Genomic DNA, 23,333 nt, shown 5'->3' with positions numbered 1-23,333 from the left:
CGGTGGAGGGCAGGCGGCCAGGCGGGCGAGCGTCAGCTCTTCGTTCCCTGTGCCCGCGGGCGGGCCGGCGCGTGCCCTGAGTGCTGTGCGGCGCGGCGAGTCACTTCGCAAACTCTGCTGTACCTGCAGGGGACCTTGAACTATAAAATAACATTTTATTATCTGCATAATGCTGGACTCTTGCGGTAACGCCAATGTCAGAAAGATTGTTAATAAATAATGAACAGCAGAATGAGCCAAGGGTTGACCTTTTGTAGAGCACCATCTGTCACCAGAGCTTCACTTGATCTTTACTTGCAGTGCTGATTTCTTTTCCCGTCCCCCCCGGGGATGTTGTAGGCTTCACTCCTATTAATAGCTTTTGTCTGACTTGTAAAAACTCTTGTAAAACGGAGAGGTTTCCCGCTTTCACGGGCGACGAATACTTGGGGAAGAGGGTCGGGGGTGTTTGTGAACGGGCGGTGACTGTGCAGGACCCTCCCCGTGGCGCGCGGTGCGGCAGAGCGGCGCCGCTTGGGACGGGAGCGCGTGCGAGAGCGCCGCTGGCACTTCGGCTGCTCTGTCCTCCGCGCTCTGCGCTGCCCGGCAATGGGAAGGTACGGAGGAGAGCAAAACGCGGGAAGAGTTTGCCAAGGTTTCAAGGTAGGGCTTTCTGGCGTTGTTAAGAACGGGGCACAGGGAGGTGAGCTGGGCGACAAAGGAGCCGCGGCCAGGGCCTGCTCCCGCTGCTCCGCAGGCCGAGCGTTGCGTGCGTCTGCTCACGTCATTTAGGAGGAAATTACAGAAGATAAATGCCCCAGTTTTTCAGATTGATCATAAATAAGTGCTTGTTAAAAGCACTCAAGTTCATCCCTCTGGGTTGGGGCATAAGTGGCTAATTTAACAATACAGTTCAGGTTTGGTTCTCCCATCTTTAGCAATAGTGCCATCAACTGAAGGAAATCATAACCAGACATGACTTGTGCAAAACTTCCTTCTTTTAAGCCAACTGTAGATGGAAAGGAGCACCGCTCATGGAGCCACGTGAACACCCTGGAGCGCCGCTCCTGGAGCCGTGTGAACACCCTGGAGCGCCGCTCCTGGCGCCGTGCGAGCACCCTGGAGCGCCGCTCCTGGAGCCATACGAGCACCCTGGAGCGCCGCTCATGGAGCCATACGAGCACCCTGGAGCGCCACTCCTGGCGCCGTGCGAGCACCCTCGGCAGCGCGGCGGCTCATTGCGCCGTCCCCCGCGCGTGCAGCCTTCATTACTTGCGCTGCTGGCAAAGGCGGCGTTTCCAGCAGATCCGCACCACTCCATTTAGCCCAGAGCGATGATTTATTCCCCGCTCGCCACCGGACACCCTTGGTTTCCCCGGCTAATAGGGAGCTCAGGGAGGGCCGGAAGGAGAGTCCCGCTCCCCGTCGAGTGCGTTAAACACGGGCACGTTGCTAAAGCCGCGCGTTATCTGCTGGTGCAGAGACTGAAGCAGACGTGAGTTCCGAGGGGCTGAGTCATTGTGCACGGCGAAGCTTTAGTTCGTCCAGCGTGGCGGGTTCGCGGGGCGCAGGCTCCTCCCGGCGCTCACTGTTACCACCGTTGTAACTCCCAGCTGAGCTCTGTCAGCTTTTCATCCACTGAACGTGTGCTGCAGGGGATTTGTGGCGCTGCTTTTGAATGTTAGAATGCTGTTGGCTTCTCTGCCGAATGCCATACAAAATGTTAGGTGCCTTACAAATACATTGCCTTTGTCAAACAGACTTTGAACCTCCTCAAATGATGAAATCAGGTTTTCTTGACAAGGGCAAAAAACCCCAGGCTGGCGAGCATTAGTTGTATTCACATCCTGTAATTCCTTATTAATCGAATGGCCGATCAGTTTTGCCTTGCCGTTCCCGGTACTGATGTTAGGCTGGTCAGCCCAACAGGAGAGACCGAGGGGCTCATCCTGCCGCCGGGTTTGGCGTGATCCAGAGCGGAGCTACGCAGGGCGCTGGAACTGCACGCCATTGAAAGGCCGTAGCCCTTCCCATGCCACAAGTGGCGAATGTGACCACCTGTTTACTTCATGCCGTTACATACTGCTATATATAGCAAACAGGTATTCAGTGTAGTTGCTAATTAACGCCAGCCAAAAATAGTGCTTCTGGTGACCTTACAAAAAGCAGAGTGCACGGCGTTAGGAACAGGAGAACCCCACGGCGCTGCTGCGGCCGCTCACGTGGGCGTTGTTACCCCGTGAGATCTGATCTGTGAACGGGGACACGGGCGGGGGTCCCGGGCTGGGCTGGGGTCAGCGGGCGAGTGCCGGGCCATGCCGCCGTGCCGCTGTGCCGTGTGGAGCGGGGGCGCCGGGTGACCGCAGGGAGCGCTGCGCCGAAGGCAGCGGGGCTGGAGCCGCCAGCAGAGCAGCCTGCGCGTTTGCGTAATCCTGGGAAAAAATGTGGCGCTTGGTTCTTTTTGTTCAAACATTCTCGCTTCAGGCTTAAGAGTGTTCTTATTTGGGAGTGTTTCCAGTTATTTGCAATGTGCTAATTACCCAGTGGCAGAACCTAAGTGGGTGTAAATTGTCGTATCTCTGCTGACTTCTGTGGAACTGTGGCAGTTCGCACTTGAGGAGGATCTGTCACCCAGACTGCTGCCAAGCCTGAGATCCCTGGGCTCTTGGCTGCGGAGCCCCGGGCTCCTGGGAACACGCAGGGAAGCGAGCGGCTGGCCGGGCTCGGGATCCCGGGCTGAGGGGTCGCGGCTCCTGTTCGCTACTCGGCGCGGTGGGCGCGGGAGCCATGGCGGCCGTTGCCATGGCAGCAGCAGGCCCGGAGCAGCAGGGAGGCCGCGGCCTCCAGAGCCACCGCGACGCCAGGAGCGCGGTCCAGGCTGGCTGTGATCCCTGGCCCTCAGGAAGCTTGAAGCTCCGGGAAAGCCGTTGATCCCGTCCAGGGTCCCGTGCACACCTGAGCTGTTCCCAAGGGAAAGCCGAGCTGTGTCCCGCACCCCGCGCTCCGTCCCTGCCCACGGTGCCCCCCCAGTCCCTGCCCGCAGCGCCCCGTCCTGCCCGCAGCGCCCCCTCCTGCCCGCAGCGCCCCGTCCTGCCCGCAGCGCCCCGTCCCTGCCCGCAGCGCCCGCGGGCGCGCGCTCACCACGGCCAGGGTGATTAAGCACTTAAACTGATTAATCAAATTTCTTGTGATGAGAACTACTGTCGTTCATTAATCTGAATGGGATTATAAATAAGGGTTGGCAGATAGGGAAGACAAACATGTTGACAGATAGACCTGCTGCTTTGAATACAAATGACGCTGCTGCATCTGGAGGGTTTTAGCTCCTGGCAGCCTCGGGATGTGGCTTCCCTAAAGGTAAAATTAGACTGAGATTAAAGTATCCCCATATTAATAAAGAAATACGTATTTATGAACAGACATCTACTGCAGGCGGGTGTGCGGGTCTGCATACCAATGATACCACAGCAGGACTGGCTGTGGATTTTGTTTCCTGTGGAATTCGTGAAAGATTTTATGAGGTTAGTTGTAGTCAAAACTCAAGGATAACCCAATTGCAAGTGTGTGGCTAATACCAATTTGAGCAATAAAGTAGCAGGCCAGCGCGAGCAGTTCCTATGGAGTCGTCTTGCAGTCGGCAGCATTGCAAATAACAGAAAATTCATATCAAATTTTGCCCTTGTAGAGAAGCCGCCTCGTGTTGGCATTCTGGGGAGACAGCGCCGCGCGGTTCCCATGGCACGGCCGGTGCAGGACGTGGTCCCGGCGTCCGGGGCGGCTGCGGGACCCTCTGCGGATGGGGCGTCCGCGCTCGCGTCTCGCACGGCGGGCAGGGCTGCAGAGCACGCAGGTTAAAGCTGCTGCTCCTCCTTGGACCGGCCGCATGCGCTTCTCTTCATAAATATTTGAAGAATTCTTATTAAAAGAATTACCAGTATAAAAAATGGAGAGTTTGATAGCCGGCACGTAGCGCTGCAGCGTTGTTGTGTGCGGGGAGGTCAGGGGCCGTGGCGCCCCTCGCCGCGTTCTGTGGAGCAGCACGCTGCCCGGGACCAGGAATAGAAAAGAGAGGTTTGGGCAGGCTGGAAAATGCCGTTACCGGCTTCAGGCTGGGGAACAAAAACACATTAAAGCGGGAAACGCGGCCGGCCTTCAGTATCCAACAGGTAGCACGGTTCAGCGTGTCTCTTTCTCATGCATCAGCATAACAGAGAGGCTGAAGACACAGAGCAAGGTGTTGGTGGAAGAAGGCAGGGAAGGTGCTGGAGCGCGCCCTCGGGCCGGCTGAGGCACCCGGGTCTGTGCGGCCGGAGCGGGCGCTCGGTGTGTGAAACGAGGCTGCGGGCGCGGGCGTACACGTGTCCGTGTGCAGCGGCTGCGGGCGTGGGCGTGCGCGTGTCCGTGTGCAGCGGCTGCGGGCGCGGGCGTGCGCGTGTCCGTGTGCAGCGGCTGCGGGCGCGGGCGTGCGCGTGTCCGTGTGCAGCACCAGAGATCGCTGCCCCAATCTGCAGGTTTCTGTCCATTAGCCAGTGTTGCTTGAAGAATCGTTTCCAACGGTAAGAAAGCTAAAACCTGCTGTCCTTGCAGTGACTTCAGAACTCCACAGAGGGGAAACAGAGTTTGACAAAGAACCCATTAAACATTTAAATATTTCATTAAATATTGAACATTTCCAAAATTGCTTTCTAACAAGTCCCGAGGTAAACAGGGCAATATTTGGCAGCAAAAGCTACCAGAAGTGACAAGGCCTGCAGTGAATGGAGCTTGGCTCTGGGTTCGGAGGCTGCGGTGACCCCTCCTCAGTTATGAGCCGCCAGACCAGATCCCCGGGCTTGCTCCAGGAACCCTTATCTGAGCGTCGCTGCTGGTGACATGGGGGCACCAGGCGGGTTTGAAACACGTCGGAGAAGAGCCAGCCGGATTAAACCAGAACCGCGCTGCCGGCCGGAGCCGGCGCTGACCGGGCGCAGGAACGAAGGGTCAGGTTCTCCGGGCCCTGCAGCCGCCTCGGTGTTCAGCTGGCTTTTGAGGTCTGTCATCAGAACACAGGGACTCTGCCCAAACTGGGAACCAAAAGCCGTTGCTCAGGTTCAGTTGACGTGGATGGAAGGTGAACCTTGCCAGCAGTGCGGATCAGTCCAGCGCTGAGATCGCAGCACGGGTTTTGCACTTTGCTGAATCAAAGTCGGTGTCTGTAGGCGCTGGATGGGAGGCCAGCCCTGTCTGGTGTCTGTGGCTCACGGGAGGAGCCGTGAGGAAGCACGTTCAGCAGTGTTGCGGCTGCGGATTTGCTGTCACAGCGGGAAGTCTGCGATGCCTCCCCGTGTTGTGACGCTTTTTCCCTTCTCAGGGGGAACCCAGACCCCGGGGCAGCCCCTGCCCCCAGGGACCCCAGCACTGCAGGGTCAGCCACGGGAGCACCTCCCTGCTTTCACAAGCTGGTCTGCACGGACAACGCTGCGCTCGGGTTCTTGTCGCGTCCCGGTCAGCCTGGTGTAACTGCATCACTTCCCTGTCAAAACCCTGCTCCTCCGCTCGCCTCCGAGCCCCCTCATCCGCCCTCCCCAGCGCATCTCGCTGCCAGGGAGGAGGAGGAAGATTGATGGCGCTGGGTTCCCCGTGCGTGGTGCTGGCATCGAGTCAGGGGGTTTTACAGCAGCACGCTGGCTTTTTTCACTGCATTTTGATTAATGGAGCAGGCGGAGCTGCTGCTGTCTCCCAGCTCCTGTGGCTGGCAGGGGTGAGCCTAATCTGATGTTCAAACGGATTTGGAACGTGCCTGTGGCTGTAGCATCCCTGTCCTGAAGGACGGACCCTCTGCTGCGAGATAACCCCGTCTCGGAGGGTGCTCGCTTCAGGTCTGTGGGAAAGAGAGGTGACGTGTGTACGAGTTGAAGGTTTTCCCTGATGCTTGATAATCTGGTGGCCAAGAGGCGGCTTCTGTTAAAGACTCCAGGTTTTGGTTGCCTTGGTTTTCCAACCGTGCTCCCCTGGCAGGTCCGTGTCCCTGGCCAGACCATGTCCCTGCATCAGATCCGTGTCCTTGCATCAGATCCGTGTCCCTGACAGGTCCGTGTCCCCGGCAGGATCGTGTCCCTGGCAGGTCCGTGTCCCTGGCCGGACCGGGACCGCGGTCGCCGCGCAGGTGCCGCGTGTGGCGGCTGCTGGAAGTTGAAGCCTTACACCACAGAATTACTCAAGTATATTTTAATAATTTAAAGCCACAGGTCTTACGTGATTTGTTCTCTAAAGATTGATTTAGCTTCTTATTAAGGGAATTGGGAATTCAGGGTGAAAATCTGAACAAAATCGAGGCGGTTTTTATTTTTTTAAATATCCACTGGTGGGACTCGCTGGGGAGAAGAATTTCAAAGCCTGTCCAGCCCTATCTTGAATTTTTTATTCTCCTGCTTTCCTGTTTCAATTCCCAGGGCGTTCTTGTTAAGGAAGAACACCTCAGCATTATTGTATTGTTTTTAAATAAGCCACGATCACTGTAAGGAGCTCAGGATAGAAAAATCCACTAATACTCGGATGTTTTTCTGTCCCCTCTGGTGTCACGTCTGACGGCACGAGGTGCGGGCCGCGCGGGAGCGGGGCCGGGAGCTGTGGCTGCACAGCGCTCCCCCGGCAGCAGGGCCCTCTGCGCTTTGATTGCCATCGATCTGGAGGAGGATCGAGCTGCGGCGGGGCCAGGGCAGGTGGGGTTTGGCGTTCGGGGAGCCGGCGGCTGCTCTTGGCTGCTCCAGCGGCAGCATCGCTGGCCCCCGGGGCTGGAGCCGGTGCTGAGCGCCGTGTCCGGGTGAGGGCACGGGGACGGGACGGGGCTGCGCTGGCGCCCCGCGGCGTGGGCGCTGCCGGTCGCTCCGTCTCCGGAGCTGGACGAGCTGCTGAAGCCGCGTTTCGTTTCCCCCCAGCTCCGAAATGCCAGTTCTGTTCTGGAGATTTCGTAAACTGGAAAGAGGATCATGAGAAACGCGCTCTCCCCTGTCCAGCCCATTAATTCAGCCTGCTCGGGACAGAATTAACCTTGGCAAGCCTTCCCGAGGAGAGAGTCATTCTAACCTTAAAAATCTGCTGATTAAAGCTGGTTTCAGGAATTCGATTTCACTTAATGCGTTGGCTGAGCGCCCAGCCCGGCATTAACGGAGCCACAGACACACAGGCCCGCGCGATTGCATCTCCTCGACTGAAAAGCACCAAAAACAGCTAATGAAAGCCCTTTGGCCGGTTTTGAGCAAGAATTCAGTTTACAGACGCGTGTAGCTCCGGGCCTGCCGGTGCCCTGCTCGCCCGCCCCCCGGCGCCACGCAGGCAACTCCCGGTCATTCCCTTCCCCGCGCTGGCGGTGGCAGCGCCATGGTGCCCATTACCGTGGTGCCCAGCGCCGCGGTGCCCAGCACCACAGTGCCCAGCGCCACGGTGCCCAGCGCCGCGGGGCCTCCCCTGCGCCCCCCAGACCCCACGGGCCCACGGGGATCGCGCACCACACTTCAGATTTTATGTCATCAAACAGCGCTTGGCTCATTCACCTTGAAAATGCATTTTTATCCAAAAAGTGATGTAGTTTTCAGTGCCGCTGTCGCCTGTTCTGTCTGTGCTCCACAAACCGGGAGTCTGGGGGCTTTCCGCGCCGTGTTCTCCCGGTGCAGAAGCTCCCGCTGTCCTGCGTATCCTTCCTGCCGGCTGCCCAGATTCCCACATCCAGCCCCAGCCCGTCGGTGCAGATCCAGATTCCCACGTTGTGCCAGGGGGGGAAGAGAAAAGAAAAGAAATCTGCTCAGTATTCAGGACGCTGTGCAAATTGCGGGAACCGTGAGGGTTTCCTAATGGCTCGCTGAAGTGTTGAGGAGCAGTTTTGCGGAGGTGGGATGCTTTTATGTAAGTCGTTATCGACACCTCTAGAATTACACGCGAGACAGACCTGGAGATGGAGCGCGCTTCCCGCCGCGCAGCGCAGCTCAGCGTTAGTGCTTGTCATGCGTTTTTGTTTTAATCACGGTGAAGTTTCGATCGCCTTCGCAGCAAATCGGTGCTGTGAAGCAGGCGGGGGCGCGCTGCTATGGATTGATATAGATTGATATATATTGCATGAGGCGCTGGGGGTGCTCCCGGCGGCAGGGGCTGCTCCGGCGCAGCTGGCGCTGGAGCTGCTGCCGTGCCGAGGCGCTTCCCGGGGCACGGTGAGCAGGTCGGGGCGGCAGAGCCGAGCGGTGCCGCGCAGCCGAAGCGCTCAGGGATTATCTGAGACAAACGGCGGCCGCTTTCCCTCGGCTGAGCGCGGGGATTTAAATGTCAAGCTTTTCTTTGGATTATTTTCTCCAGGTTTTTTTCCCTCTGTTTTTCCTCCCTGCTCTTTTTGTGTGTGGAATGTACCCTTGGCACATTTTAAAACGTTATTAATCTTTGTCATTTGTATTTAAAAATAACTTGGAGATAGCAGCCAGCAGCCCCTAAATCCTCTTCAATTCAGGCCGACTTTGCGAGCACGGACCTCGCGTCCGCGTGTTCCCCGACACGTGTGCTCGGGCGGGCTCGGGAGCCGCCGCCGCAGCGCGTGCCCGCGGCTCCGGTGGCCCCAGCCCGGGCTGCGCGCGGCGTGCTCGTGGTCATGCTTGTGCTCGTGCTTGTGCTCGTGCCCGGGACGGCGGCGGCACCGCGCGGGTCCCCGCGCTGCTCTGTCCGGGGCCGCGTGCCGCCTGTGCATCGCTGGTGGTGCGGCGGCATCTGAACCCGCAAAAGGTGTTCCAGACCACCGGGATGGTGATTCAGCGACAGGCTCTTCTGGGACCCGTCTGCTTAGGTCCCGTTTAGTGCGGTTCCCAGTGGGGCCGGGGCCGTCCCGTCCTGCGGCTGCTGCTGCCGGGGCATTCGGTGCCGGCTCCAGAATCCCGGAGCCGCGGGCCCGGCGGGTGGAGGACGCGGTGTCGTGAGCGTCCTCAGAGCCGCTGAGCGAAACAAGAAGGAAATTCCTGCGGTGGGATTTATCGGTTTGTTCCGGAGCCGGGGAGCACCGCTGTGCCTGGAACGTACGTGGCCCGCAGTGTCCTTGGGAAAATACCAGAGGAAAGCTGTGAGCAGATTGCTGGGCCGTTGCAATCTCGCATTTAAGAAAAACTAATCACCCTAGGTATGGGAGAATGTATCATTACGCACACCCCGTGCCCCATGTGTGCTGTATTAAAAGCCAGCACAGGCAGAAAATAATATTGCTTTCTTAATAATAAACAAATCTTGTGGACAGGAATTGTACCGGGATCTTTCAAATGAAAACAGTTCTGTGTTTGGCATGCGCTGGGCTCAGCTCCCAACCAGCGCTGCTGCCGGAAGGTTTTAACAGACGGGAAGTTTGACCTTTTCCTGCAGAAAGGATTCCTTTGGCTTACTCGTTTCGGTTAATCAGGGAATAAGCGTTTGTTTAAAAAAAGAAGAAAAATATAGTAACTGTGTTTTGGCACTTTGCTGTATAGAATACCTGACAGCCGCCTTTTCGGTTCACAAGCCCTGACTGTTCAGCTGGACAAGGTGTCTGTGTTTCGAAGGCTGTGCTGAAGCGAAGCCGCGGGGTGGCCGCAGCGCCCGGGGTGCCGGGGCTCTGTGACCTGCGGTGATGCTCCAGACCTGCGCTGGGAGCTGGGACCCAGGGCTGTGTGTCCCGACGTGTCCCCAGCGCCGCTGCCTCGGTGACTGTTTCCTCCGCTAACCCCCTCTGCTTTCTCTCTTTTTGTGTCCCCAGTGCTTGTACGGCTGCTACGTCCATTCCTCCATCATCCCCACGTTTCACAGAAGGTGCTACTGGCTGCTGCAGGTAGGATGGCGACCGGTTCCTCCCGGCTCTGGCTCGCTCACGTTCGGAGGGCGCGTGTCGATGTTCAGGCACCCTCTTTGCTCTGATAATTGCTTTGGATCAAGATGGGTGCATGGGAAGTGTGTTCTCATGAGCCTGTTTATAAAACGTGACGCGGGACGCCTCGCTGTGCGTGCAGCGTGCTCGTGTTCGGCACCAAGGGCGCGCTGTGCCCTCCGCGTGGGGGACCGGGGGCGGTGATTCTCGGCAGCGTGTCCCAGGCATCTTGAAGTGTAGCAGAGTACGGTGCCAAGATGGACCATGATACCCAACAGGAAGAGAAACTCCCGGTTCCTACGATATGGCCACAAAGGAGGTGGAAAGGAGGGAAAAGTGCTGCCTTTCTCATGTTCAGAAAGCCGTGATTTCCAAGGCTTGGGTGCTGCCGGGGCGCCGTGAGCGGCTGCGCCTCCCGGCTGCGGCTCCTCCTGCACCGGCCGTGCTGCGGTGGCCGAGGAGCCCCGTGTCCTGTCCCCCCAGCATGAGGAGCCCGTGTCCCCTCCCGCAGCCGCGTCCCCCGGCCGTGGGTCGGGCCGGGTCCCTGCAGAGCCAGGGTGGGGTTTGGCACGTGCGGGACGAGCGAGTCGGGGCCGCGGGGCGCGGCAGCGAGGACCCTCCGCGGATGCGCCCGCGCGGGGAGGCGGGGAGGGTTACAAATGAGCTGGTGTCTCAGCGGCTGGAAACATTTCAGCAGGAGTGCTTTATCTTTTGTAATGTTTTTATAAATTATTTATTAACACACTTGCTGCATTTTCCTGAGAAATTGGATAGAAAAGCAAAATGTATAGCTGGCAGATTATATTCCAGAAGAAAGACGCCAGTGATTAAAAAACAATTTCCAACCCTTTCAAACACATAACTTTATTTTAGACGAGTAGTCTGCTATTTTTGTATCGCTCTCCACCATTTTAAAGAAAATCCCGGATTCGTTCCCTAGATATATGAGGAGACTGACGTTAATGCGAGCAAACTAAAAAGCAGTCAGAGTGCTTTAGTTGTTGCTTAAATAATCTGTTGTCATTTATAGAGGAGATGCGTTTCCCAAACTGCTGCAGGACGTGCCTGGGCTGCTAATCAAGAGCGGTTATTACAGGGGCGACATAACGAGTGAGAACATGGCGAGCCCCGCGCGGCGGGGAGCAGATGTGGGGCCGCGGCTGCCGGGGCGCGACGCCCGTCCGCACCTCGCGCCTGGCTGGGGATGGACAGCGGGGTCTCGCGGGGCGGGGGCAGCCCCGGCCGGCTGCGGCGTTTTGTGCAGGGGGGGCAGCAGCTCCGCGCCGCCGTCTGCCCCGCAGCCTCCGCGCCGCCCGCCCGCGGCGCCCGCAGCACCTGCCCCGGCGGGTTCGGGAGCGGGGACCTGGCGCTGTGTCTGGGAGCAGCAGCTCCGGCGCTGGCGCGGCTGGAACCGGGCGGCTTCGCTGGGCACGCACCGGCGTGTCGCGGAGGAGCCCGGCGTGCCCGAGCGCGCGGCTCCGAGTTCTGCTCCGCTCTGCACCGGTGACGCCGTCACCGGGGTGTCCTGGCGGCAGGGACCCAGCTGGAGATGAAATCAAACCACAGGCTCCAAGGCACTTATTAATATGCTCTGTATACCAAGGATTAGGCTTTTGGTGACACTTAAATTGAATTCTAATGCTATTTTGAAATATATAATATGCTGAATTTACTTCACCTCAGGTTTGAGTTAATGGTTTATTAAATTATGCACCTTGCAGTAGCAAAACCGGTTCCTGGTGCAGGACAGCGGGCTTGCAGTAGCAATGCAGCAGTTTTGCTGATCTCATCCACAGCTCCTGGTCAATTATTAGGTCTGCAGGTGTCTGTGAATGTATTACAGCGGCGGCTGAAGTTTCACCCTTGCCAGAGAAGCGTAATTGGGGATTGGGCTGGAAGTTGTGTAGTGAAGGAGCTGCAGTGTGAGCTGAGAGGCCTGCAGCGGGCAGGGGGACGCGCGCAGGCGCTGCCGGGACTGACGTCTGTTCCGAGGCACTGCTGTTTTCCTTTGAAATGCAGTTTTGGCCTGCGGTGAGTTGCCCCTTGTCGTGTTGCGCTTGTCCAGCCGCGCTTCTGTGAGTGTTCCGGATAAGCCGCCGCTCAGGCTCTCGTGTGGGGACAGCGCGCCGGCCTCGGCCGCTGGCGCTGTGCCGATCGGCAGCTGTAATTCAGAGAGCTGTCGCCGGTGCTTTCTGCTGGAAAAGGGGGAGAGGAGCCTGCCGGGACTTTCACCGCTCTCCATTTGTGTTATTCCTGGCGCTCTCTAAACGCCAGCATCAACGGCTCTGTAGGCTCAGCCTTTATTTACGAGTGCAGAACGCTTGTGCTTCTCCCTCCCTGTAACCACATTGCGCCGGCTCCTCGGGGTTCTGCTGTTTCCTGGCGCGGCGCTGGTGCCGGCCGTTGGTGCCGGCCGTGCCATCCGAGGGGAAGGACCTTCAGCCGGGCCCAACGTGGAGACACAAATGAGTCTCTCTACAGTGTCCACAGGGAGGTTTTTAATACTTAGGAGAGGCTTTGCCTTTCCAAAACACATCAGTCGCATTTTGGTCATCTCATGCTTTTGCATTTCGTGCCTGTGTCTTGCTGGGAATTTGCCTTATGTGCATAGTGTAAGACTTTGTAGGAAAAGGAATCCACGTAAAAAACAAATGCCCTTCTCAGCCCAGAGTGAAGAGAATGGAGCCGTGACTTCAGCCTTCAGAGTGAAGAGAATGGAGCCGTGACTTCAGCCTTGCTGTGAACGGGGCGAGCGAGCTGTGGACATCAGCCCCAGCTCCTCCTGCAGCACTTGGCACTGGCACAAACAGCCTGAGCCTCAAATGCTGTGATTCCTTCGGTTTTATTGAACGTTAAATCCGTCACGAAAACATGCAGAAAGAAGAATGAATGCAACATTCCTCAAGGTCACTCGTCTCGTGGAGGCGACGCAGCTGCACTGGGCTTTCTGTAACAAAGCAGCATCGCTGCAGGAGCCATCCATTTCATAGAAACAACCCGGGATCGCGTGGCGACGCTCTTTTCATGCAAAAATACAGCAGGTCTGTCCTGTAACCTGCTAGTGAGGCACTCTGATCAACAGTAATTAGAACTATTACGGGATGTCATCTCCTGGCTGCCGCTTATTAACCTTTCCTTCAGTATCATTTTCCTCTCAGGAGCCCGGGTAACCGAGTGTCCCAGGAGGGACAGTCTGTGTGGGTGTCGGGACAGTCTGTGTGGGTGTCGGGACAGTCTGTGTGGGTGTTGGGACAGTCTGTGTGGGTGTTGGGACAGCACCGCAGCCGAGGCACTTGGCTCCTCGCGGTGCTCGGTTTGGACACATGCAGTACTTGCATTAAGCTACCGGCTCTGGAAAGCTGTGAGCGCGGCCGTGGGGAGGACGGGCAGTCGCGCTGCCGGTGCCGCGAGGCTGCGGGAGGGACCACTCTGAAACAGCTTCTCTGTCTGCGAGATCGTTTCAGATCCCAGAGTCTTTCCAAGCTCAACGTGATCTGTCGTCTCGTTCGTACAGTGATAAACGCCGTCCTCCCAGGGAACTAAACCCTCATTTTCGGGTGCCGTGCGTCTGCACCCTGCTGTGGGACCGGGGCGCGTGGCCTCGGCTTCCAGCCTGCCGCTCGCGTTGAGGGACGAGGGCGGACGGGATGTGGGCTCGGCTTGATTAAGAAATGCTTTTGCTTCTTCTCTCAAAGGGTTTTTGCAGAGAAAACTGTACATGAAATTTATACTCCTCTCATATGATTTTGACTGGTTTTAGTGCACAAATTCTCAGTAGAAAATGTATTCAATAAAAATTTGATGTGGAACTATAGCTCAGCGGAATCTTTTTTAAGAAATCCAGCTCTGGAATATTTATTTTGCACCTAGTTTCAGTTTTAGCGCCTGTTCCTCTGCAGATGCCCTCGTTAGCCTGCTAACGGCTCTGAAGAGCTCAGCCCCCTCGCCCTGGATCCCGGCATCCCGGCGTGCCCGCGGCGCCGCTGCCGCCGGCGTTGTCGGAGGCACCGCGGCGTGTGGCGCTGCCGGCGGCTGCCGCTGCCTCTTTCTGCCGGCAAACCGTGCTTCTTGTTGGTGAGGAGAGCAGGGGGCTCGGGGCGCGGAGCCGAGCCCGCGGCGGGTAACACGGCACCACGAGCGCGCCTGGAAGGACGTGGTGCTCTTGATTTACAGCCAGTCTACCGGGAATCGGTGTCAGCAGGGAAAGTGCAACAGATCTGGATTTGTTCTCCTTTGACGCTGGGCATGCAGAGGAGAACACCTGGGGAAGCAGGAGAGGAGCGCGGCGCGGCCACCCTGAAAATGTCAGGGCGAACCTGCCATCCGCGAGTCCCTCAGGCTCGTTTCTTGCTGTGGAATCGTGGCCCGGAGGTCGCGGTGTCTCCACAAGCTGACTCCGATGTGCTGGGAGACGGGACTTTGCTGGGCCTTGGAGCCAGTAACAGTGGTGCGGGAAATCCTTGCTCGCCTTCTTGATTCCTGACTGTTATGCCAAAAGATTCCCGTTTTTCCCAAAACTGCAGGGAGCATCGCTTTGTTAGATGCCGTTTGTCCAGCTGCCTCTTCCCACTCTGCCAGGGAGAGGGTCCTGCAGCACCGCTACCCGCAGTGACTCTCCGAACATCAGTCCCAAGGCTCAGCCCCCTGCTCAGCACCTCAGGGTCACCGTACAGACCCTGCCGGGTTTCTGCCCGTGCCGCATCGTGTCCCGTTCCTGCCGCGCGGAGCCGGAGCCTCCGGGCACCGGGAGCTGTGTCCCGCCGTTCGGTGACAGCGCCCGGATCCCGCGGGCACGCGGGCTGCTGGCCCCGCTTGCCTCCGGCTCAGCAGGCGCACACTGCGGCCCTCCTGCAGAACATGCGCTGTGTCAGGCGAAACGGGAGGCTTTGAGTTGTGTTTCTCTAGTCTTTTTTTTCTCTACCTTCTAGTTTTCTCATATCAAAGTTTCACTGGAAAAATACTGCCCGGAGGCATAGGAAGTGGCACCCGGCTTTATGAAATACACCCTCATCCTGGGATACACCATGTGTTTATTTTGTGACAGTCCAGGATTCAGTGCCTGGCCTAAATATTGTGGCATCCCATTTGATTTTTGAATTGTTGGCTGGACTAGAGGCTATAGCTCATGGGCAACGTGACCATTTTTCCTCGTGGTTTACCCTTTTTCTAGATTACTGTCTGTAAGTTTCAAAATGGAACAGGATTCCTCCGTGGTTTATAAATTAGGGCCATATTACAGCAGCACCCAATAGTGCTGCTATATTTTAGGTGGTGTCAGGGTTTCTATTATAAACCTCATTTTTCAGAGGTTTATGGCACAGCAATAAAAATTCAGTGTATGCTGGGACTCAGAATGTACCAGCTGCATCTCGGCCACGCAGAGGACGTGTTTGCATGTGTTTTACAGGCAAAACAAACCGTGCTTTGTGTGTGCGTGTACACGTGGAGGTCTATATAATTACATTAAAATCAGTATAAATGTATCCTAACTTCTGATGTCATAGTTGCTGGGGAGCTGGGAACTGCCCCTCTTCGGCAGCCCGAGCCGCCTCATGTCTTGGTGCCGCCGGCAGGAGCGCGTCTGAGCGTGTGTTTTGTGTGCGTTGGGGTACTCGGACCCTGTTGCTGTTGGCCGGAGTCGGCTCCGAGCTCGGCGGGCACGGCGCCGCGGGCTGCGCTGCTGCAGGTTCCTGGCGGCTCTTCCCAGGAGCTCCGCGGTGCTTCCTGTGAGTCCAGACCGGGCGTCCAGTGGGTGACGGGAGCTCCGCGTCGCAGGTGGCGCCGCCGCTGGCCCCGCACCGGGCTCCTCCGAGGCGCGTGGCGCCCGGCTGCTTCCATGGACACACCTGCACAGCCTCATTAATTAATATCGTTTTACATTTCATTTTAATAAAGTCTTTTCATTACGGAGCTTATTCCCATGGTAGGAAAAATTGAAATTCTTTGCAAGAGCATGATAATTGAGCTGTAGTGCGATGGGGAGGAAAGTGCCTTGGAAAGCGTCTGTCGGAGCCGTCTCGCTGCACCGGCGATCCCAGCGGAGCCGGGCGGGGCCCTGGCCGCGCTTTGCGAGGTTCCCCCCGCGGAGCCCGCCTGCCGGAGCCCCGCTCGGCTCCCGCGCCCGCGCCGGCGCTGCCAGCCTGGGGGAACAAGGCAACCTGCCCGCGGCGCTGCCCGTGGCTCGGCCGCCTGGGCCCCGCGGCTCCCGGCGCTCGCGGACGGGGCAGCGGCTTTGCTGCCGGGCTCCTTCTGGGCTTAGTTAGGACTGAGTTGCAGCCCAGGGCCTGGCTCTGGGTCACTCAGGACTGAGACGTCTGGTGCATGGAGCCCCTTTGGGTGTTTCTTCAGTTTAGTGTGAAATACCAAGTGTGGCAGTATAGGAGGCAAAATACTTGGTTATTTTCTCAGTGTTGTGACTTGCTCCTGCAGCTTAAAGATCAATACACGAGTGTCTGCACAGCTGTTTGTGACGTGAAGATGCATTTGGATGGGTGGAAGGAGCCCGGGGTTCACCGTGAGGTTAAAGCATCTCTGTTCAGAAAAGGCAACTCAGCAAGAGGAGTTAATTAAATTGTGTCAGGATTACTTGTGAATTTGGAAACAGACTTTTGTTTTCTCTTTGACAAAAAATAAGGTTTCTAAATTAGACAAAGCCTGCGTTCTGTTCCTGCCTCTGACCTCGGGGATGCTTATTTACGAGCTAAACAGCACGAAGATGGAAATGCTTCATTAGCAAGCAACATTGCATGTTATCTGGAGAAGATCCTAATGGAGTAAATTAGCAGGGAAACATCTGTTGCTTTCTGTCTTGGTTTTGGTGCTCAATCTGGTGCTAATTCTGGCCTTTTGTGACCTTTTTATATGTTCCTTCATCCTAAATATGAGACGCGTTTTGTTCATTAACCGTGGGCGGCGTTGCAGCCTTTGAGCGGAAAGCTCCAGAGTTCACCTCAGCTCTCTGGGAGACTCGTTCCTCTACGTTCCGCCGCTCCCGAGGCCTCACAGACGAGGTGTCGGAGGGGCGGGATGCTGAGCGGGGCACAGAGGGGGTGTGTGTCTGTACCCGTGCGTGCGGTACAGAGTTCTGCCTCCTCCCATCCTCACAGGCGCAGAGGAGTTTTGTTCAAGGCTTAAAACGCTTGCTTAAATTAATGACCAAAAATGTCAGATTTGTCCACAGCTAATTATTCATTAGATGCGTAATTAGTGTGAGATGATTGTGACATTTTACTGTTATTAATGTTTATACTCTAATAGGAATGAAATCAGCCTGTGATCACAGAACAGCAGTTGGAGCTCGGTGCTGTAGGTGCCGTTGCTGGGCCGGGCAGGTTGCAAACAAGTCATTATTTCTGCACATGTTGATTTTTAAGGCATTTTGTTCTGAGCGAGTGTTGACGCTGTTGGGTTTCCTGAGGCCGGTTTGAACTTCTGCTGTGTCTCTGCTCCAAGGAGATTCAGCCGCGGGATTCAGGTGGCCAGGCTGGGCCTCCCCAGTCCCCAGCCTGGTTGTCTTTGTTCAGGCAGCGACCAGCTCAGAAAGAGCAAAGCCAAGCGTGTTGGGTTCTGTTCATTAGCAGACGGGCGGCTTGCTGGCTTTGTTGTGTTTTAATACACCAAGAGCAGATGCAGGTTGACAAATGGCATCAGCCAAGGGACACAACTTCATAAGGTTGTGTTGAAGCGGGGCTTGGAAATCGCCAGCTGAAATCTAATTTGTAGCCAAGTGGAATAAATTGGAACTGATAGTTATTCAATTAATGGCATGGGCAGCAAGGTGAGGTCTCCTCTCAAAATAGCAGAATAAGGTTTCTTGACAGGGAGGTTTGGGAAAACGGGGCACAGCACCAGGTTCTCAGTCCAGTTCAGCCGTTAATCGTCTAAGTGGCAGGAGGGAGATGTGATTATTCTGGAGAGACTCAGTGAAGTGGTTGGAGTGAGCGGTTCCCGAAAGCGCGGTGGAGGCCAGACCCGCAGCGTGGCTGGCGAGCGCCGTCCCGCGTGCCGGGCAGCCGGAGCCAGCCGCGCCACGGCTTCCCGGGCACGGGCACCCAGCGGGTTGTCTACCGGGCGGGCTGGTGCTGGAGGCCGGTGCTGCTCTGCGCTCTGCGGCGCAGCCGTCCCGCGGATTGGGGTCAGCGCGAACGGACCACGTAGATCAAGTCTAAACCAAGACTTTCCTCAGCTTGTGATATACATATGGTCCAACATCTGTGGTCTTTCATTAAAAACGAAGTTATGAGAGTGAGATTTCACTCAGCGACACTGGTGTGGTGCCTGTGAAATCATTAACAGTTTGATATTGTAGCTTTCTCATTATAAACTTCTGTGGGAAAGGGGAATTAATTTTGCTGTGCAGTCAGAAGTTGTCAGGGCAGATCCCTCCCTTCCTGCATCAGCAGAGCAGAAATTCCTCGTGTGTGCATTGGCCCCATCTCTCTGGGGAACACGTTCGTTGAAGTCGCACTTCTAATTAAACTTGTGCTGCAGGAGAGGAGTGTAAAAATAATGCTGAGTAACAGCGGCAGGCCTGGAGGAGTTTGTGGGAGTTTGAAGCAAGGCAGAGGGTAACGCATCCGAGCGGAACGCCCGGGAGGAGGTTACCCACGGCACATCTGCTCTGCTTGTACGTAGGACGATTTTCCGTAAGCAAGAATACAAGTCGGTATCTTATTGCAGCAGCATCTCGAGCAGTCTCACAATGTGCAACCCTTGGTGGGTTTCTGAGGCAGCGATGCGGGCGAATGTGCCAGACCTGGCAGTCCCGGCAATCCTGCTGTGCCACCGCTCCGGCCGCACGGGGGCCGGGACGTGCTGACTCCGGCCACTTAGAAAAAAGTGGCGGCCTCTGCTCCGGGAGGCGCTGGAATGCGCTGGAGCTGGGCGCTGCGCTGGAGCCGGGGGCTGTCGTGGAGCCGGGCGCTGCCCTGGAGCCAGGCGCTGCGCTGGAGCCAGGCGCTGCCCTGGAGCCGGGGGCTGTCGTGGAGCCGGGCGCTGCCCTGGAGCCGGGGGCTGCCCTGGAGCCGGGCGCTGCGCTGGAGCCGGGGGCTGTCGTGGAGCCAGGCGCTGCCCTGGAGCCGGGGGCTGCCGTGGAGCCGGGAGCAGAGCGGACCGGCTGGGGATGTTGATGCCAAAGGACTGTCAGCTGAAAGGTGAAAATCTGCTGCGCTCTCCCAGGGCTCCGAACTCTCTCCCCTCCAGGCAGCTGGCAGGATGTCTCTAAATATTTGAGATGGTAAAGAGCTCGCGCTGGATTACTCCTGGACATGAGCAATTATAATTGTAAATGCACTGTTATCTGAGCGCTCTCCTGGCGCGGTTCTGGCACCGAGGGCGCGGTGACCGGAGGCCGTGCGGCCGCGGGCAGGGTGAGGAGAGCCGGTCCCTGGCTGTTTGACGCAGACCTGGCCCCGTGTCCCTCCCGCCGTCTGGGAGCTGCAGAAGGGGCTTCCGGGCTGCCCCCGCAGCTCCGCTCTGAGAACCCGATGTTTTTAAAGTCATTAGTATTTCAGTGCTGAATTTAACTGATCTCGGTGATTGGCAGCGTGTTATTAAATATGAAATCGGTCTGTTGGGCACAAAGCGAGATCCCCGTTCCTGGCAGCGCGGGGTGTGTTGGCAGGACACACGCCACACAAAATCCATCATTTTCTACAGCCTGAAATCGTTCTTCCCGGAGCCAGGAGGTTGGGAATTTACCTCCTGTGTGGTTTCCAGAGCGATGGCTGTGTTTCTGTCACACGGAGGAGGAGATCAGAGGACGTTCAGCAGGAGCTGGGAGGCTGCTGATAGATGAGCCTTTCGGATGAAGTGTTTGCATATAGCCGAGCTGGAAGCAGGTAGCCAGTAACTCACACCCACGCGTCCCCAGCACCTCCAGCCTCCGCGAAGCCGCTGCGCTCCCGCTCCAGCAGCACCAGCCGCCCCCTCCACACTCCCCCCGCTCCCCAGCGAGAAGGGAGGAAAAGACCGTGTGCCCATGGGGTCCCCATGGGGTCCCATCTGCCAGTACTGAGCTTAAAGCCCGGCCTATGTGCAAGGCAGAGGCTCCTTCACGGGAAAGGCTGATGGGAATAAAGACAAGACCCCTCCAGCACGTCCCTCGAATGTCTGCCTGTCTCTGGGCCCTCGCTTGGGGTTTAGAAATGGTTCAAAGTCGAGGTGTCGATAAAAGGAAAGCTTCCTAAAACAATCCTCGGAAAAATAAACGAAATCCTTTTATCTGATTCCTTGCTGGTCCCCTGAGGTTCCTGAGATGTGGGGTGGGGGGACCACAAGTTCATCTGCAAAGGATAATCTGGAAAGGCTTTTTTCTATCTGCATGAGCAGTTAACTGGAGCATGGCGCAGAGTGTTTGCGGCAGGATTTTGGCTTCACAATGGATTAAAAGATTTTAAAATCCATCTGCAGAATATCTTGAACTTTAGTATTGTTGTGTGCTCAAAATAACGTTAGTCTTTTAATGTTTGATGTGCTGGGAGCCTTGAGGTGAATCAGAGGGGTTTGAAATGGCGGGGGGGGCACAGCTCTTGGCGTGCGCAGGGTCCTTCGAGGGGCTGACGCGGGGCCCTGCCCGGCAGAAGCGCCGCTGCGGGTCGGGAGCCCCACGCGAGCCCGGGGCCGGCTGGGCTCTGCCAGGCTGGGCTCTGCTGGGCTGGGCTCTGCTGGGCTGGGCTCTGCGATCTGGGCTCTGCTGGGCTGGGCTCTGCCAGGCTGGGCTCTGCTGGGCTGGGCTCTGCAATCTGGGCTCTGCCAGGCTGGTCTCTGCCAGGCTGGGCTCTGCTGGGCTGGGCTCTGCAATCTGGGCTCTGCTGGGCTGGGCTCTGCCAGGCTGGGCTCTGCCAGGCTGGGCTCTGCCGGGTGGGCTCTGCCAGGCTGGGCTCTGCTGGGCTGGGCTCTGCAATCTGGGCTCTGCTGGGCTGGGCTCTGCCAGGCTGGGCTCTGCCAGGCTGGGCTCTGCCGGGTGGGCTCTGCCAGGCTGGGCTCTGCCAGGCTGGGCTCTGCTGGGCTGGGCTCAGCGTGTGGGGTTGGACGAAGCGGCTGCAGCAGCCCGTGGTCGCCACGTGCACGGCTGTGAAGATGTGCGATGGCTCCAGCCCGGTTAACCGACCCCGACAGGAGAGGAAGCAGCAGTTTGCCGTGCAGACCTCGGCCCGGCCGTGCCGGCTGCAGCGCGCCGGTGCTGCGCTTTGTTCTGGCAGCGGCTGAAGCCGCAGCCCGGCCCAGGAGTGTCCGCTGCCCTTGGCAACGAGCCGGGAGCGGCGTCCAGCGCTTCGGGACCGCGCGTGGCCTGAGGGGTCACAGAAGCGTGCCGGGGCCTGGGCACCGAGCGCGGCCACGGCAGCCTGCTTCATTGGCTAAACTGGCGGAGCCGTGACCTGCCCACAGGAGTTCAGTGGGTGCGTGGGTGGCGCACAGGACGGTGCCCAGCGCGGCAGAGCAGGGCCGGTCACACACCTGGGAACACCAAGCCCAGGGACGTGTTTTCCCGTGGACCCCTCAGGTGCAGTTCGTGGTCAGGTGCGGGACAAAGAGGGGCTGCCAGGATTAGCATTTTGGAGCTTGCTCATTGCAACTCGTTGTACCTTTAAAATGAGTTGCCATTTACATTTTTTGCCAACAGGCAGCTGTGAAAAAGCCCTTGGACTAAACCGTCTCCTTAGGGGGTAAAGCAACCTCCAGTATATTTTAATGGATTCTTGTCAAATTACTGATCAGAATAAATCCAAGTGCTCTTGGAGACTGAACGTTTCTTGTTAAACTCTCCAAAAAAAGAATAGGATTGATTTGGAAATGTCACTTGTGATTTAAAAGCTTAAAGGTGAGAACATCGAGGTATAGTTAGCAGCAGCTGATTTTTGCTTTCTTTACTCCTTGTTGTCTGCATTAAACCGTGATGCCCAGGGCTGAGTTTCTCGACCGGCAGAGGCAGGACCTGCAGGTCCCGAGGGGGAGATCTCGAGTGCCGCCCCGGTCACACCACGTCCGGGTGGCAGCAGCGTGAGGTGGACACGTCGTGCTGCCGTCGCCTGTGCCGGTTGTTGAGCAGGCGCTGTAAGTCCTGGAGCTGTCGGCGGTCGGTTCTCCCGTCCGTCCGTCCCGGCGGCGGCCGCTCGTCCTTGGCCTCGGCACCGCCGGCGCACGCGATGGAGTCATGGGGAGGCGGCAAAACCAGCGATATTTATAGAGTGATTTTGGCAGCCAAAGTCAGCGTGATGAAACGCCCTGTAACGGGGGAACTCGCTGGGTCCTCAGGTCTTGATTTAATTGGATTCTTTCTTAACTGAAGAAAAGAGACATGGTCCTGCAGCTCTGGACTAATTTCCAATATTAGGAAATGTTAGTGTGAAATACCATTGTCATAATCTTCTGGAAATACCACCTTTTATCACTCCAGGTATTAGTTTTGAAATATTCCTTTATTTCTCAAAAATAGAATGTGAGCCTATAAATAGAAATCACGTTGTGAATCCAGATTTTAGCTGAAATCACTGGTATAAAGTATTCAAGGTACAGTCTTTGAAAGAGTCCGATTGTGACAGTCCCACAGTGTTAGAAATACATTGTGCCGCCAAACACGTGACGAGACCCGCTCTCTCTTTTTCCGATACAGTACGTGCAGCCGTTGTGGGGATCGCCCGGTCCTGTCTCCGTCCCGGCTCTGCCCTGATGATGCACGTTTCTTCTGCTCATATTATCTTTGTCGGATTTGAATAAGATTCAATTTCCTGACATCTAAGGCTCTTTGTACCCTGCAAATTGTTATCCTTGGTTACAAAAAGGCCACGTGGACGCTCCCCGGTAGCTGTGCACAGAGACGTGCCGCGGCTGCAGCCCGCTCCGCGGCTCGGGCAGACGCGGCCGCGCTGCGGGCGCCGTGCGGGCCCGGCCGCCCGGGGCGCTGTCAGCGTCCTGTCTGTGGTGTCCGGATTTACTCGAGGGGAACACGCAAAGAAAATGTGTGGGGGCTTAAATCTGGAGCGCTGGAGGGTGTCCCGCGGCGCTCGCTGCCCTGCCAGGGGCTGGCGCCGCAGCGCCTCCCCTCGCACAGCCCCGGTGTTGGCGGAGCCGGCGAGGCCGCCCTGATTACCATTTAATGAGGCTTGGTGTTATTGAGGGCCCTTCGGTGTCAGTTCTGCGCTCGTCAGCAAATGGATCCGCCGGCCGGTGCGTGGGTGACCCTGGCGCTGCGGGGACCGGGCTGCGCCGCGGTGCTGCAGCAGGGCTTCCCTTTTGTTTGTTATTTGCTGCTTCAGCCGTTGGAATTGAATTTGTGCCCATTAAAACTAAATTAGCGCTGCCTAGAATTTTAAATAGGCTCTGGCAGAGCAGCCTGTTAACTCCATTGGAGCCGTTTCTGCAGATCCTCCTGTACAGGCGCACGATGCGCACTGAAAACCACTGCAAAATGCTGATTGTTTGCACGTTCCCAAGGATGATTGGAGTGGTGGTTCCAGAGACAATGTGTTGCGGTTTCGAAAGCCGTTAGCGTGGCGCAGAGCTGGTTTTG

At 57.1% G+C, this 23,333-nt stretch overlaps 1 protein-coding gene across 3 annotated transcripts in view; it reads left to right on the top strand.

Annotated features, from left to right (window-relative positions):
• CAMTA1 (calmodulin binding transcription activator 1) overlaps positions 1-23,333 on the top strand; it is a gene marked incomplete at its 3' end in the record, with an annotated part of 128,449 nt that overhangs the window by 54,078 nt on the left and 51,038 nt on the right. For all 3 annotated transcript variants that reach the window (XM_080358898.1, XM_080358897.1, XM_080358896.1), the window contains exon 5: positions 9,716-9,787. In XM_080358898.1, coding sequence (XP_080215024.1) covers positions 9,716-9,787 — 72 coding nt within the window. The remainder of the gene's footprint in view (positions 1-9,715; positions 9,788-23,333) is intronic.

The sequence above is a fragment of the Nesoenas mayeri genome, assembly GCF_963082525.1.
Source record: "Nesoenas mayeri genome assembly, chromosome: 24".
In the NCBI taxonomy this organism is placed as follows: domain Eukaryota; kingdom Metazoa; phylum Chordata; class Aves; order Columbiformes; family Columbidae; genus Nesoenas; species Nesoenas mayeri.
Note: the sequence above shows the minus strand (reverse complement) of the source record. Positions and strands in the feature narration are given on the sequence as shown.